This window comes from Perca fluviatilis, chromosome 18 (genome assembly GCF_010015445.1).
Source record: "Perca fluviatilis chromosome 18, GENO_Pfluv_1.0, whole genome shotgun sequence".
NCBI classification, from domain to species: Eukaryota; Metazoa; Chordata; class Actinopteri; order Perciformes; family Percidae; genus Perca; species Perca fluviatilis.
Window position 1 is genome coordinate 28,916,531 of NC_053129.1, and position 14,515 is coordinate 28,931,045.

At 40.4% G+C, this 14,515-nt stretch overlaps 2 protein-coding genes across 5 annotated transcripts in view; one reads left to right on the forward strand and one right to left on the reverse strand.

The window, feature by feature from the left end:
- The window catches only part of si:ch211-140l13.3, a 44,761-nt gene extending 33,273 nt beyond the window's left edge, over positions 1 to 11,488 (reverse strand). Inside the window, exons 1-3 of one of the 4 annotated variants that reach the window (XM_039782548.1) lie at positions 11,160 to 11,488; positions 9,867 to 10,229; positions 9,439 to 9,535 (exon numbers count right to left, since the gene is read on the reverse strand). In XM_039782548.1, the coding sequence (XP_039638482.1) occupies positions 9,439 to 9,535; positions 9,867 to 10,154 (385 nt within the window). In that variant the 5' untranslated portion in view covers positions 10,155 to 10,229; positions 11,160 to 11,488. Of the gene's footprint in view, positions 1 to 1,197; positions 1,306 to 9,438; positions 9,536 to 9,866; positions 10,230 to 11,159 lie in introns of those variants that run through there. The other 3 variants (XM_039782547.1, XM_039782545.1, XM_039782549.1) reach the window with 3 other exon arrangements.
- On the forward strand, positions 761 to 8,233 carry LOC120547117 (12-(S)-hydroxy-5,8,10,14-eicosatetraenoic acid receptor-like). The gene is made up of 3 exons (XM_039782550.1): positions 761 to 1,280; positions 3,701 to 4,106; positions 6,147 to 8,233. The coding sequence occupies exons 1-3, from the start codon at positions 1,117 to 1,119 to the stop codon at positions 6,621 to 6,623; spliced, it is 1,047 nt and encodes a 348-aa protein (XP_039638484.1). The 5' UTR covers positions 761 to 1,116; the 3' UTR covers positions 6,624 to 8,233.
- Positions 11,489 to 14,515: the final 3,027 nt, after the last annotated feature.

Consider the following 14,515-nt stretch of genomic DNA (forward strand, 5'->3'; position numbering starts at 1 on the left):
TCTGAGTTCTTCCATAAAACCCACATCCACCATGTGTCAAAGATGATGAATACTTCCACTGAACTGGTGGACGAGTGGGAAAAAAAAAAAATCTAAATAAATCAAAACTCATATTTTCAACTTTCTCTAGACTGTAATTTCAGTAGCAGGCCAGCAATAACTATACACAAGCATGAGTATAGGCTCATATTCCTGTGGCAGTTTTCTGGCTTGACCTCATCCCCGTTCATTTGAATTTCCAATGCATGGAATTAAGTTTTTTGTAATTATAATGAATGTACGTACAATACCAACAAAGTATATTGCATGCAATATTTTTCCTCTTGAGGCTCTCTGTCCTTCTATCTGTATAGCATACTGTAATTGATCCTGTACCAATAGAACTTGCTCTAGTCATTTTCCTTGAAGGACATCGTTTCCCACTGCCATTGTCACCATATCCAAGTATAAACTTCACATGTGCAGGCATGATGGTTTCGTATGGAGAGCCACCTGAGGAATTTTACAAGCATTTCTCCCCACTGCATTGCATTTCCATTTACCACTGTGTGTGTAATACAGAACCTTGGGCATGTCACCTATTTTTATAAGTTATATGCTGAAAAAAGTGCCAGGAGGCTTGTTGCATTAAGACGCTTTAGGGTGGAAAGCTGAACCCAGCATCTTCCATGCTGTGCTTCGGAGCACAAAAAAAACACTCATCTCTTTAAACCACACCTCCAGCTGACAACAAATTCTTCCCCTCTGAAGGATCGGTGGCAGCCTCACAGAAAAAGGGCTGACCAGCTCACTGAGTGTTTTCTCTTCTCCATATTCCGTACTTTCTTTTCCTCAGCTCATGCTGCGTTTCCAGCGTTTCCTCAGCATGTTTTGGAATTGGCAGCCGAGGCGTGATAGAGCTCCAGCATCACCGTAGGGCTCTCAGAAGGGGACTGTTGAACTTGACGGATCACAGTGAGAAGGGGAATCAGACGGAAGATTCAGAGTCAGAGGCAGCTACAACCACCTCCAAACAAAGGATTTAAGCTGCCAGGGAACACCTTCAACCCTTAGCCTTCCTATTGCTTTGGTAATACATAAAAAAACCTTGAATGCAACTTCTTCTACTGCTGTCCAATGACTGTTATGTCCAGCCAACGAAACATGGCTACAAATTCGTCAATTGACCACTGCAATGTGCCCAATAATGCCACATACCAAACCCTCTCCTGGGTGATGATGGGAGAGTTCGTGCTGGGTCTGCCTCTCAACCTGTCGGTCCTCTACATCTTCATCTTCAGGTATGAGGAAACTCAATCCCTCTATCTATTTCATAGAAACAATATATCAATATATTTACCAATTTAAGGCCAATATTCAAATCTTCCATTAAGACATCATTTTTTTCCATTTCATCATTCAATAAATTTAATTTCCATTTCTGTCTCTTAACATACACTCACACAAACAGCACTGTTACATCTAAATGCACTGTAATATTACCCTTCTTATTTTTTCACGTCGGCACAAGGTGAGGATTTCTGTGTGTATTTTAATCTGGGCTCATTTTACATAAAAAATCTGCAACTTTAAGTACTAACTATTTAATGAAAGTCCAAAATTGTAGTTAATGCTCCAACATTTTAGACAGTGTAGGCAAAAGTTGCCCCCTAGACATTAAGCCAATGTAGAAATGGTCACATAGGGAATTATTAGAAATAGCCCAGTACCAAGTTGTATCGAAACATCTCCAGTTAATTGATACCTGCATTAAATCCTGATATACCCAGATCTTGAAAATAATTACTATTTATCTGTGGTGTGGTGAAGTCGAGCGCAGTGTATTTGATGACGTTGGCAGTTTAGCGCGCTGAGAGGCCACCAAAACATTCAAAAGTATAAAAAATACATGCATAAAATGCAGATGATCGGTATTGAATAAAGTAGAAAGAATTATCAAATTAAGTACTTTATTGGCATCAGTATCACTTTAAAAAGGTCCAACATGCAATATATTTACTGGAATAAATCCAAAAATGACCCCAAGTTGAAATACTATCTTTTCTGACAACAATGCTAATGACAGTATTTTCTCCTTTTGAAATTTCTGTTCCGTGACAGAATTTCTGTTTATGTTTTGGCCTGTGTGTTGGTATCAACTGCCCAGTTTGACAGCCAGGCCGGGTTGCCAGATATAACTGTAAAAACGTAAACCCAGCGTGCTACAGCTGTAACGTTAGTACAGCCATGAAAGCAGCAAATACACCAACAGGATCAATGGAGATAGATTCTACCCGACCTAAAAAAAACTGTCATGTTTCTAACAGTTGCGTGACCAGAGACGTAACAAACCCCGGGTAAATATTGGAGATGTATTTGAAAGATGGAGACAGTTTAGACCCCAAAAGGACGCCGAGTTGGCTAATTTCCTCCTGAACAGGTAAGCATTAGCTTCAGGCTAATTTATCATGGACACAAGGGACAGGCATTTTAACATTCATGCACTCACGTTGAATTATAAAGCTAGAGTACCCAAGTTGGTTACTTGCAAAAACTATTGAGACACAGCCAGTGAAGTGATCCCAACTGGTCCTGGCTAACGCTGCCATGCTAACCCTGCTAACTGCTAACGTTACCGGAGGACCAGGCAAGCGGGCCACGGCTGTACAGCGGCCTTGGCCGACAACGGAGAGTTATTTTAAGCCAAGAGAGGGGGGGCTGTAAATCGGGAAGAGAGGACCGTGAGTTTGCAGTGTGTTTAGCGATTTTTGCCGTAATTCTAAGCCAATAAAGTGTGTTCAGTCGGGTGGAGAGGACGGCATGGTAGTGTTCTTTTTAGCTGTTCCTACCAAAATTCTAAGCCGAGTAGGTGTGTCTGTCCATCGGGTGGAGAGAACGGCGAGGTTGTTGAGTTTTTAGCGGTTCCTTCCGTAATTCTAAGCATAGGAAGTGTATTTGTCTGTCAGACCAATTCAAATGATCGGATACATTTTCAATACCGCTGTAGTTTCATTACTGTTCGCAGGAAGAAACCCTTACAGATGCACGCTCACTCTCCAGTGAGTAGAAGAGGAGGGGGACAGTAGTAACATCCTGTTTGGATTCTCATTTCTTGGCAAAATCTGTGTTGCAATGATTATAACGCATTCCTTAAGTGGGACATTTAAAGTTGTGTACTGTAGGATTCATGCACCTACTTTGAAATGCAGTGGTAATTGCAAAACCCATGATGGCATTGTATACAACATGAGCTGTGTGTGCTAATCTTGAGATAAACTGATAAACATGTTAAAAGTGGAACATATTGTGCTGTGGATAGAGAGTATCTCTGACAGCATGCGCAACAGCCTGCAGAGTCAGTGTTTTCTTTGGCACCATTTTTATTTCCAGCGCTGAAATATATACAGTGCAAAAAAGTAAAGCAGCAGAAACTATGAGATACTAAAAAGTTAACAGAAAAACACCATACAACTGCATGCATGCATCACTTCGTCGATATTTGACCAGTAGAGTCAATCTGACTTAAATATTAAGCAGAGAGCATCAGTTTGATGGGTGAATTGTCACACTAGAGGCGTGCAGAGTTTCTGTGTTTAGGATAAAATGTAATGACAGGATCAGCATCATAGGCTTTCTGCTGTACTGTGTTTACTCTTGATTGAAACTTAAACTTTGTGACAGAAAAGCAAATAACTGTTTTTTCAATAACCTCCTCTTTAAGGTTCAAGTTCTGGAAGAACAAAAGTATCTTCCTGTTCAATATTGTGGTTGCTGACTTCTTGCTGGTGGCCTGTCTTCCTGCCAAGGCCTACCATTACCATAAGCACGAGAGACACAACCAAGATAAAGTGGTGTGTAAGACGATGTTCTTCATGCTGTTTTTAAACCGAGGAGCCACTATCGCCTTTCTCATCACCGTGTCTATCGACCGCTACTTCAACGTGGTGCATCTTGGAAGGAAGAATTTTGTCAAAGTGCTGAAGAAATCTCCTCAAATCTCCATCTTGATCTGGCTGCTCTTGCTGCCCCTCACCATCCCCACTATGGTCAATACCTTTGAGTGCTGCAACAGCCACGGCCGCGAAGTCGAGACTTTTCTTCACGATGTGACTGACACCTTCAGAGAGGTATTGTTTTGGGGTTTCTTTTGTGTTGATTTAGATTTGCATTAGCACAGCTGTAAAATATTGTATAACCTGTGACATGGACACCGAAAAGGCTTTAATGATTACAATGGGAGCACAACTAATAGCCCAATATATACTCCAAAGTCAGAGAACTATCCCTGCAAAAGCTAACAGCTTTCAACACTACCGTGTTTTTACACTACCTCATTCCTTGCAACACACCTCCTATAAAGCTGTCGTTACAGTTTATTAGCTTTAATGGTTAATCTAATTCCCCTAGTTCCCTGACTAACAGCTTGCCACAGGTAGCATAAAAAAAAAACAGTTCAGGCTTTAAAGCATCTTAAACTGTGGACTCATCATATTTTATGTGATTAATCTATTCATTGATTTTGTCGATTAACTAATTAATCTGCAACTATTTTAATATATTATTATCGAGGGGCGGCACCAAGCTCGAGGGGCGGCACCAAGCATGCATTTGAAAATCTCACTGCACGCAATTGGATAGCACTACGACCATTCACAACAACACACAGGGTGATGTATCTAAAGCCCCATAGCTATCAGCGGAGCTAACTGGTAGATTAAACTGTCGTCATCTGTTTAGCTCGCCTCTGGCCCGCCTATATCAGATACACCGATGTGATTGGTGCAACCCAGCTACAAGGGCATAGTTAATGAGCATCATTACTCAATGCCAGAGTGACTAGCTGAGCAAATTCAAAATTGTGCTCTCACGAGAACTCTGGATTTCCAGGGTAGCAAAAATCCACTCTCAAATCAAATGTGAACATTTGTCGTTTTCTTAGCTTTCCGTGATGGAAACTGAATATCTTTGTGTTTTGGACTGTTGCTGGTTCAGAACATAACAAGACAAGAGCCTGAGATGAGTGGGACTGCTGAAAGTTTAAAAAAAAAAAAAAAAGAGTCAGAAACCTAAGCCACTGGAAAAATTATCTTTGAGCGAGAGATACAGTATAGATAATGAACGGTCGACTGTCTGTAGATACGTGAATGTTATTTTCATACGTATTATCATCGTACGTATGGCTTCCCCCCAGAAAAGTTGTTTAGCCCGGTGGCAAGTGTCTTTTTCGACGAGGATAACAGAATCAGGGATAAAAATCGCAAAATTGAGAATTTACAAAAACTATAAGACAGATTCCATAGGGCCCTAACATTAAGTCAGTGCTTAAAGCTAACTGGAGATTTTAAAATATGACTACGTCTAAGTTTCTAACCAACCCACTGTAACTGTAGTTTAAAAAAAACTTAAAGCAACACTATGCAACTTTTAGCTGTGGCTGTAGTTCCAATGAGATAACCTGTAGGTAGGGACGGTCCCCCTACAGGTTGTCTCATTGGAACTACAACTCGCGTCAGTTAGCACGAGTTGTAGTTCCAATGAGACAACCTGTAGGGCTAAAAGTTACATAGTGTTAGCCTGACAAGCCAGACCAACATCAAGATGTTGGGTCTGGGAACTCACCATTGACGGAGCTCAATCCGAGGGGCGGGATAAACGGTTGTCTTTCAAATTCCCTCTGCACGCAATAGGATAGCGCTACAACCAGGCAGAGCAACGCAGAAGGTAGAGAAGCTAGTTGATAGATTAAACTTTTGCCATATCCGGTCGGCAAAACTCCGAACACATCTTCCTTTTTTAAGAATGATTTCTGTGCCATTCTTTGTTCTTTTCTCAAAGAAAAGCTGAACTCCAAGTATTCCAGAAGACCGCTGTCCCCAGCAGCAGCAGCCATAAGCCCCGCCCACCAACTACACGATGTGATTGGCCTGACCAGAGTTTGTTTTTTCCAGCTCGTAAGCCAACGGAGAGTGCCTAGACCCCCCTGGCTGCAAATTAAATTTGCTGCCACTAGGGTGCGTCTAGATTTCTAGGCTAACATAGCGTTGCTTTAAAAATACATTTCCCAGTGGCTTAGGGTTGGTGGGGGGCAATTTAGGCCCTGTGGGCCACCAGGCTTGCAATACACTGAGGGAAACTCTGCTTATAGTTACTTTTATTTTATTTTTAAGATCGTCTGCTTCACCCAGATCATCATCCCCTTCATCATCCTTGTCTACTGCACGGTGCGCATAGTCAACCGGCTGAGGAGGAAAACGGTCGGGGAAAAGACCAAACTGAGGAGAGCCGTGTTCGTTGTCTTGTCCGTTGTGGTCGTCTTCTCCGTCTGCTTCCTGCCCAGCACTATAGCGAGAGCGGTGCTGCTGGGCGTCAGGCTGCGAAAATGGCAGGCTGCAGAGGACGTTGTGGTCCAGGTCTACGACGGCCTCATGGTTTTGTCTTACGCCGACTGCCTGCTGGACCCGCTGGTTTACTGCTTCTGTAACTCGGGGTTTAAAGATGCCTACGTAGCCACCTTCTGTCCGACGTTTCTTCAGACGAGATGGCCAAATTCCGACTGTGGCACGGTAACAACAACTACTACAACGTATACAAATCAAAATCCTGGAACTAAAACTGTTTCTTTTCAGGTACTGGAGAAATTATAATTTTTTTCTTCTTTTATAATGAGAACTATCTCTGAGGGCGTTTACTCACCATTATGACTGAAAACGCAGAAGAGGCGGATGCTGCCCGACATCACATTCTTTTGGAGCTAAAGAGACTTACCTTTTCAACATTTAAAGTACTAATCATTTCTTTCTGCATTTTTTTCCACTGTAAATTCTATACCGATATATATGCCCAATAATGTGTCATATGAAACTTATTAGTTCATGTTTACTGCTTTTAATTGTTCACTGTAAATAAATCACCAAAGAATAGGTGCAAGTGAATAGAGTATTTAGCGAAGAAGTAGTCAAGGAGGTGTCAGTCAAGCACAGTCTGTACATACAGTCCAGTGAAACGGGTTCTTTAGCCACAACACCTGTGTGGGTGTACAGGGAGTTAAAGTGAATTAACAGGCTTGTGTATAGCATTGAGATACTGTCTGACTTGTCCACTCATATGGATTCATATTGTATATATTTGTATATTATTATTTACTTTAAAATGTGCTGTAGGTAGGATTGTGAAGATCCAGGACTTAGCCAAAAAATGTGAAAGTCGACAACTTCTCAGTCCCTCCCCCCTTTCCACTAAAGCCCAAAACGGTCGGTTGCATTTTACGGCATATGACGGTCCCTGCAATAACTACAAAGTACTCAGCAGTATAGTAGTATGGACTAAACATGCTGTAAAGAAACTTGTTAAAGGTCCTATATTGTAAAAAAACAAACAAACAAAAAACAAAAAAACAAAAACAAACAAGCAGTCAGGATTTCCGTGTGGTTGTGATGTCACAACTATAATATATTAAAGGTAATAAGTGCCGCTACAGTGCTGTTACAGACATTCCCCGGCTGCAATGATGGTGCAGAGACGCCAAAAGTGCAGAGGCAAAAGTCTCAGATATGCTCAGGGGGGTTTAAAGAGGGCTAAACGGAGCATTTCAGACAGAGGGTGAATACAGGTATATTCAGACAGACAGTATGAAAAGAAATGTGTTTTTTAACAATGAAGTACGTAAACATGTTCTAGAAGAAACCCAAAATGCAGAAAATGAGCATGATATGGGATCTTGTTGTACTGTATGTTTACCCTGTTTTGCAGTGTTTGCAGAAGAATTTTCATTCATCACTCACCACTTTATATCTCCGTGTTCATCATCAGTACCTCAAATCAGTTGTACCTGTCCTCATTGGGGTTTACCCTCAGTGCAACATATTGTCAACTCCACCACGTTTTCTAACATTACTCAAGTATGTACATAAACAGTTCAATATCTCACAATTGTTCCTTTTGAAATTAATTTTCTTCTGTGGCTGCATTTACACACCACATTTACAACGGATGTGTAAAAAATGATTCATGTTGTTGCCTTTTTTATAAATCAGAGTAAACTGGCCTGTCTACGTTTCTACATTATGTTCACCACAACAACCATGTCAAACCTGAGTGGACTGCAGAAACCTGGAAGGCTAATTTAAACTTTCCTCATTCACACTGTAAATAATTTTGTTATGTTGATAATCAAAATTGAATTATTTGTATAAAATTGGGATACTGGCTGAAGATCTTTGTATACTGCTGCTGTAAATAAACAGAATACAGCTTCCTCTTTTTGTAAAAAGGTGTAACGATATCCCAAACAAGTTCAACAGCAAAACCTCCGTATCCCTGTTGTACCCTCCTACATCATAGCAATGTCCAAATGTTGATGTTGCTGATCAGCCTCTTCAGGCTCCATTTCCCACCCCTTTGCAGGAACGTGCTACAGTTTTTTCAGATTATGTATGCGGTCAAATACAGCACACCCCCATTTGCTGTTGTTTATCCATTTTCTACCTTACTTGTGTCTCACTGAGATCCTGTGTACAGATGCATTAGGGCCAGTGTAATGCTTATAAGTTCAATTTTCTAAGCACAAACGGACATTTGGAAACATTTAGACATTTAGAAAATTGAACCGATAACTGTTACACTTACCCATTAGCCCCTAATTTTCACGTTTTCCCAATTTTGAGGTGTGTACACTTTGCTCTGGGCAGGTTGTATGGGTGTTGCAACAGGAGCGCTGGTGGTGTCAGTCAAGTTGAGGCTAGCAGCCTCAGAGCAGAAATATTACAGCAACAGCAACAACAACAGAGAAAGAAAGTATGAAAACGAAGACAAACAAACCCTGAACTGAGACAAACACTGAACATCAGCGTTAACTGTATTGTTGCCACCTTCTTTGCAGACTGGCTCCCCGCCCTGTCTGCTTTTTTAAAGCCTTAAATGGCTTAATGTCTCAGCCGTTGACTGAATGCTGTTTTAAGGAATTTAACTCATTAAGATAAGTGACGGGTGATGGGTTGAGTTGGAGGCGAACAGGCCCTTTTCACAACAGCCATTCTGACATGTCATAGCAGGGCAAAACCCAGGTGAAATTGATCATATTAATTATTGCCCCCGTTCTATTTAGTGGACCACAGCCATTCCAGTGACTAGCTCTAGTATTATTACAGGTCCCTGGCCCGCCTAAATGGAACAGGACCATAATTAATTACCCCTGTTGTTGCCCTGCAACGACATGACAAAATGGCTGCGGTGAAAAGGGCCTGTTCACGGCAAGGAGAGAAAGACGAACAACACACACACACGTCGTGTTGTAATTTTAAATCAAATGTTGCCATCTTCATTATCTCCTAAACTGAATCTGCTCTGTGTTGTCTAGTTGTTGAGAACGCTTAATTACAACACTGAAAAACTGATTTTCGCACTGGATGTAGGTCTCGATACCACGTACAGAAAGGAACCGCAGTGCTGTTCAACACTGACCTGTTCCTAGTAGAGTCAGCAGTCTACTCTGCTCCTGTAGAACCTGGTGGATCTGCTCGATTTGTTGCTGAAGCAGGTCATATGGATGATGTGGAACCTAACAACAGACAAACATTAGGGACATAATTAATAGAAGGGATGAGAACATGATGTTTCAGATGCTTCACAGGACCAACAGTAATCTGATGTTCTACTGCCCTCTAGTGGCAAGCAGAAGAACTTAACTAAAAGTGGACATGCCCATTTGGGCAAGTGGTTGTTATATTTACTTGCCTAACGTGTCATTTTACTTGCCCCGGGTCATCGGGCAATCCTTATTGTTGAACACTGCAATTGATTTTTTTTTTTTAACAATATGGAAGTTTTTTTGTAGTGGATGTTTCCTTTAATCTGTAAGCTTTTGTGTAATTCAGAAAAGTAATACTTACTTGTTGCCTAGTCTGATTTACAGTCTGAAAGGCATCCAGGTTGGCAGCAGTTGGCTGGTATGGTCCAACGGGGATAGCATCAGCAGGGCTCAGGAGAGAGGAGAGTTCAGGGTGAGTCTTGCCCACCATTGGTTCACACTGAAAGGCCAGCGGGCCCAGGCTGTCCCCTTGGTGCTCCACCCCACTGGTTCCAGAAGTGGCTGGGATAGGTGCAGGAGTCTGAACTGACCGATTTGAGTCCGTGCATGTCCTCTGGTACGTTCTCTCCATGGGTATTTCAGCTGACATTGTTGCACGATACTCACTCGGTTTGTTTTGACAACCGCTTTATAACCAAGCTTGTCTTCATCTGAACCTCAACAGCTGCAAAATATTTTATTTTTTTTAAACATAAAAAGGCCACAATGCAATGATAATTAACAAAAAAAAATGACTTTGCCCTGCTCTGAAATAATATGTATCTGCATTTATGTCTCACTCTCAAAAAAAGTGGGACAAATAAATTGGAACTGGGACTAGGCTGAAAGTCAATACAGACACTCCCTGTAATTGATAACTTAATGTGTCTGACATTCATAAACTAATCTGTCTTTTTTGTATACTTGAAATTACGCTGTAAATTAGAGAACTACAGCCAAACCTCCTCTTCCTCGCTAGCCTTTACTTTAACTCAATGACATTGAGTTAAGAAAGAACCCTATATGAGATAGACTTTTCAGTCAATATTCAATATACAAGTTGAGCTGCTATCAAATTGGCATGTTTTAATAGTGTTTTCCCCTACAACTCCCATGAGGTTAAACAAAGTGCCAATGTAAAATATCTTGTTAAATGCTAATAAAAAATAATTGTATCTTTGACAACCTTATAGCTAGCTAGAATAGGAACAGAAAGCGTTAGTAACATGTTGATAAAGTTTTATTATTAACCCACACAATTTAATTGTATATAAATTAAAATAATACAGACGTTTTGAGGAATCTGGAAATGTGTCTAGACAGAGCTGTCAAGTGACCGACCGCCATTTTTGTTCTGCCCTGCCACTGAAAGTTCAATTGAACACAAAACTACATTTAACTAACGTTACAGTAACCTACAGAAATGTACTGTAAACTTGCTCAAAATGAATGAACCCTACAACTTTCAACTGACTGTTTGAAATGAATAACGAACAAACACACAAACTCGTAATGTATCCCCTCGAGGTATGTTAGCTATCTAGCTAAGTGACAGATGACCGCTTGTCTTTTAAGCTACAGTAGCATACATGTAGAGCTAGCCAGTTAACGTTACCTGCCGTCTTGGGTCAAGCTGAGCTGAGTGGCAGTTGAGGGAAGTTTACTGTTGCTGCAGTTACTGAGCATTATCTTCATCATCACTTCCGTCACAAGACGTGTTTTGCGTCACAATGAAACAACTCAACTAACGCTAAACAAAGATTTAGTTGATGCTAACGTTTACACTTCCAGGGTGATTAGAGCACAAACATTTATCACCGCACAGAAGGTGTAGGTGGCGATACAACTAACTTCCAGTATGATCCTTCAAAATAAACCATTATAACGCGTTTTATTTTAACAGTCTATCTATGGTTTTTTAACTTGTTTTAATTAGGACAAACGGTATACGTGCAGTTTAGTGTCCCACATTCCCCATGGAAGATTCTACGTGCAGTTTAGTGTCCCAAATTCCCCATTCAATGTCCTTAATTATGAACCTGCTAACCACCTGTTTAACAGGTGTTTGGGTTAGGGTTAGGGCAACATGTCTCAAATAAGACCCTCATTACCAGGAAAAACTTTAGTTTGATTGCATTTTGTTAACTGTAATGACATTAGGTAGAGCTGGGCAATATATCGATATTATATCGATATCGTGATATGAGACTAGATATCGTCTTAGATTTTGGATATCGTAATATCGTAATATGGCATAAGTCTTTTCCTGGTTTTAAAGGCTGCATTACAGTAAAGTGATGTCATTTTCTGAACTTACCAGCCTGTTGTAACTGTTCTATTATTTGCCTTTACCCACTCAGTCATTATCCACATTACTGATGATTACTTATCAAAAATCTCATTGTGTAAATATTTAGTGAAAGCACCAATATAGTCAACACTACAATATCATGGCGGTATCGATATCGAGGTATTTGGTCAAAAATATCATGATATTTGATTTTCTCCATATCGCCCTAACTTTAGGTCTACGTGGACCGAAGGTGATGTTATTATGGCAACACAGACCAATGTCTGCTGGTAGTACATTACATCATTCTTATGACATCGAACTGTATGAATTCATACTTTTCTGGATCCAAGGAAACCTTGGTTTATGTTACCTCACTGAGCCATGCGCTCATACCTTAAACGTAGGCTACCACATGATGGCAGCATAATCATGTGTTGTAACCAGGGACAGATTCAGGGACAGGCCTAGTGTGAAAATGGGGGCAAATTGAACAAATGAGGTTGTTTCAAGTGAAATAGACAGCAATGATGTTGACTATACGTTCTATGTGTACAGTATGACATTTACACACACACATACATACATACATATTGACGGTTGACGGATTGACGGATTGACGGATTGACTATCACAATCAGTCACTAGTTGACCAGAGATGTACCAACATTTGCCAGATTCCTCTGGTCCTATAAGAACACTTGCCTAGTTAAATTCTGCTAGCAGCTTCATTTCTTGCCAACACAACGCCTCCTTTATTTAATACCTGAGTGTTGGCACAGATAACAATACTTTGATATCACACTTTGAGGAATACAGACACATTTTTCTACAAAAAACATTCTTATCTTTTAATAAAAGAAGCTAAACTTCTCCAATGATAAATGTTCGTTAAACACAAACACAAACATTTTGATGAAGAATGAATGAACCAGAGATAGATGTCAGGTTTCAGTACTTTGCAACGGACACATTTCTAATGGTACCAAAAAATGACTGATTGTAGTTTAGTGGAACTATGTGGAGACTACTATATTTGCCTAAAAATAGTCAACAGATATTACTCAAGGAGGCCACAGCCTCAGAATCTCATACCAAGACCAAAATAAGTTAAATAATTGTGTAAAACCTATAAAAAAAAAACTCTACACACTCATCATATCATCACATGTATTATCAATCACCACATCTTACAGATCATTGTCTTAATGTTGTCAAAACATATACAAAATATATCTAAAGTATTGAGTCATTTCTCGGAATTATGATAAATTATAGTAGTCGATAGTTGTAGCTGAAGTAACAGCAATTTCAAAATAAATGGTTTGTTTGGTCCAAGCAAATGTGATACACTTTCAGAAGAGAAAGCTGGCAAATGTTAAAGGAAAAGTGTTATAAATCCACTTTGAGTTGTTTAAAATTTTTACCAACTTTTATTCTAACCAATATAGGGCTCTTTGGATTTCTATTGTTCTGTTTAAGACCACAAACACTGAAAGGGAGGGCGTGTGGGGTCACACTGATGTATATTGAGCCGATATTGCCCTTTAATAAAAATGGGATCCAGTCCAGCTGGTGTCATCCTCCTATGATATGATGGGAATACTGCACATTGTACACATTTATTATAGGAATGATCCATGCGACGCTAATAGTTTACTGTCAAAAAACATACATTAATTTTGTTTCAGTAGTTTTAGTGCCTCGTGGTGTAAATTCTGAGGCTTTCTTAACTTGACAAGGTTTAAAGGAGCAAATGTAAAAATGTGTTTTATATTTCGCTTGAAACAAAAAGGCAGAAATTGAAATATATTGACTATTTGCACCAATTCTCAGCTTTCATCAGCTCAGTTCCAAAATTGGTGGTCAGATTTGGCTTCGTAAAGCTGGTCAGGTCCTGTTCCTCCAGTGTGCATCATGGAGGCGATCCAACGCAGCAGAGATCCAACATGGCGCTCTGCCATTTCGTAAGAGACCGATCTTCTCCTTCTCCTGCCTGTTTTCCGACTCTGTGATGCTGATGCCAAGCTTTGGAGGGCCTGGCACCAAACACACTCTCCTCCTCCTGCTGTTGTTGTTGGTGTGTGTGTGTGTGTGTGTGTGTGTTGTGTGTGTGTGTGTGTGTGTGTGTTGTACCATCAAAACACACAAATACTGCACAAAATCACAAAACATGCATGCAGATTAACAGCGATGACAGATGAGTCACGGGCTGGAACACTACTTCAGGCAAAGATCAGAGGAAGGAGGTCATCCAAAATCCTGCCCCGAAACACAACACAACACACACACACACACACACACACACACACACACACACACACACCAGACCACAAAAGGGCAAACTCAAATATATGAATTCATTTTTAACGTCCGTTCACCTAGTTTGCTGCAAATTCAGTCGAAAAAAGGAAAACATAATATATAGTTTAAAGCATTCATGTTGCTAAAGAGAGAATCTTTTGATCTGCATCTTAGCAAACCCATGACATTAAGCTGCCATGTTGCCATTTTCTCCACCTCTCGTATGGTGTGCGAGGTGGTGAAAATGCCGTCAGAGGTCTAACATACTGCATTAAGTGATCTGTGAGTCGATAATATATTCCTGGAAGTCACTGACTGTGCTTTTTCTTAATCTATTATCGAATGTGTATGGATTTAAACGGCGCTCAGGAAACAGA

Excerpts from the sequence above, each read along its gene's own strand:
- LOC120547117 (XM_039782550.1), top strand. The coding sequence starts at position 1,117 with ATGACTGTTATGTCCAGCCAACGAAACATGGCTACAAATTCGTCAATT. Across the intron at positions 1,281-3,700 it reads CTCTACATCTTCATCTTCAG|GTTCAAGTTCTGGAAGAACA; the intron begins GTATGAGGAAAC and ends CTCCTCTTTAAG. Across the intron at positions 4,107-6,146 it reads TGACTGACACCTTCAGAGAG|ATCGTCTGCTTCACCCAGAT; the intron begins GTATTGTTTTGG and ends TTTATTTTTAAG.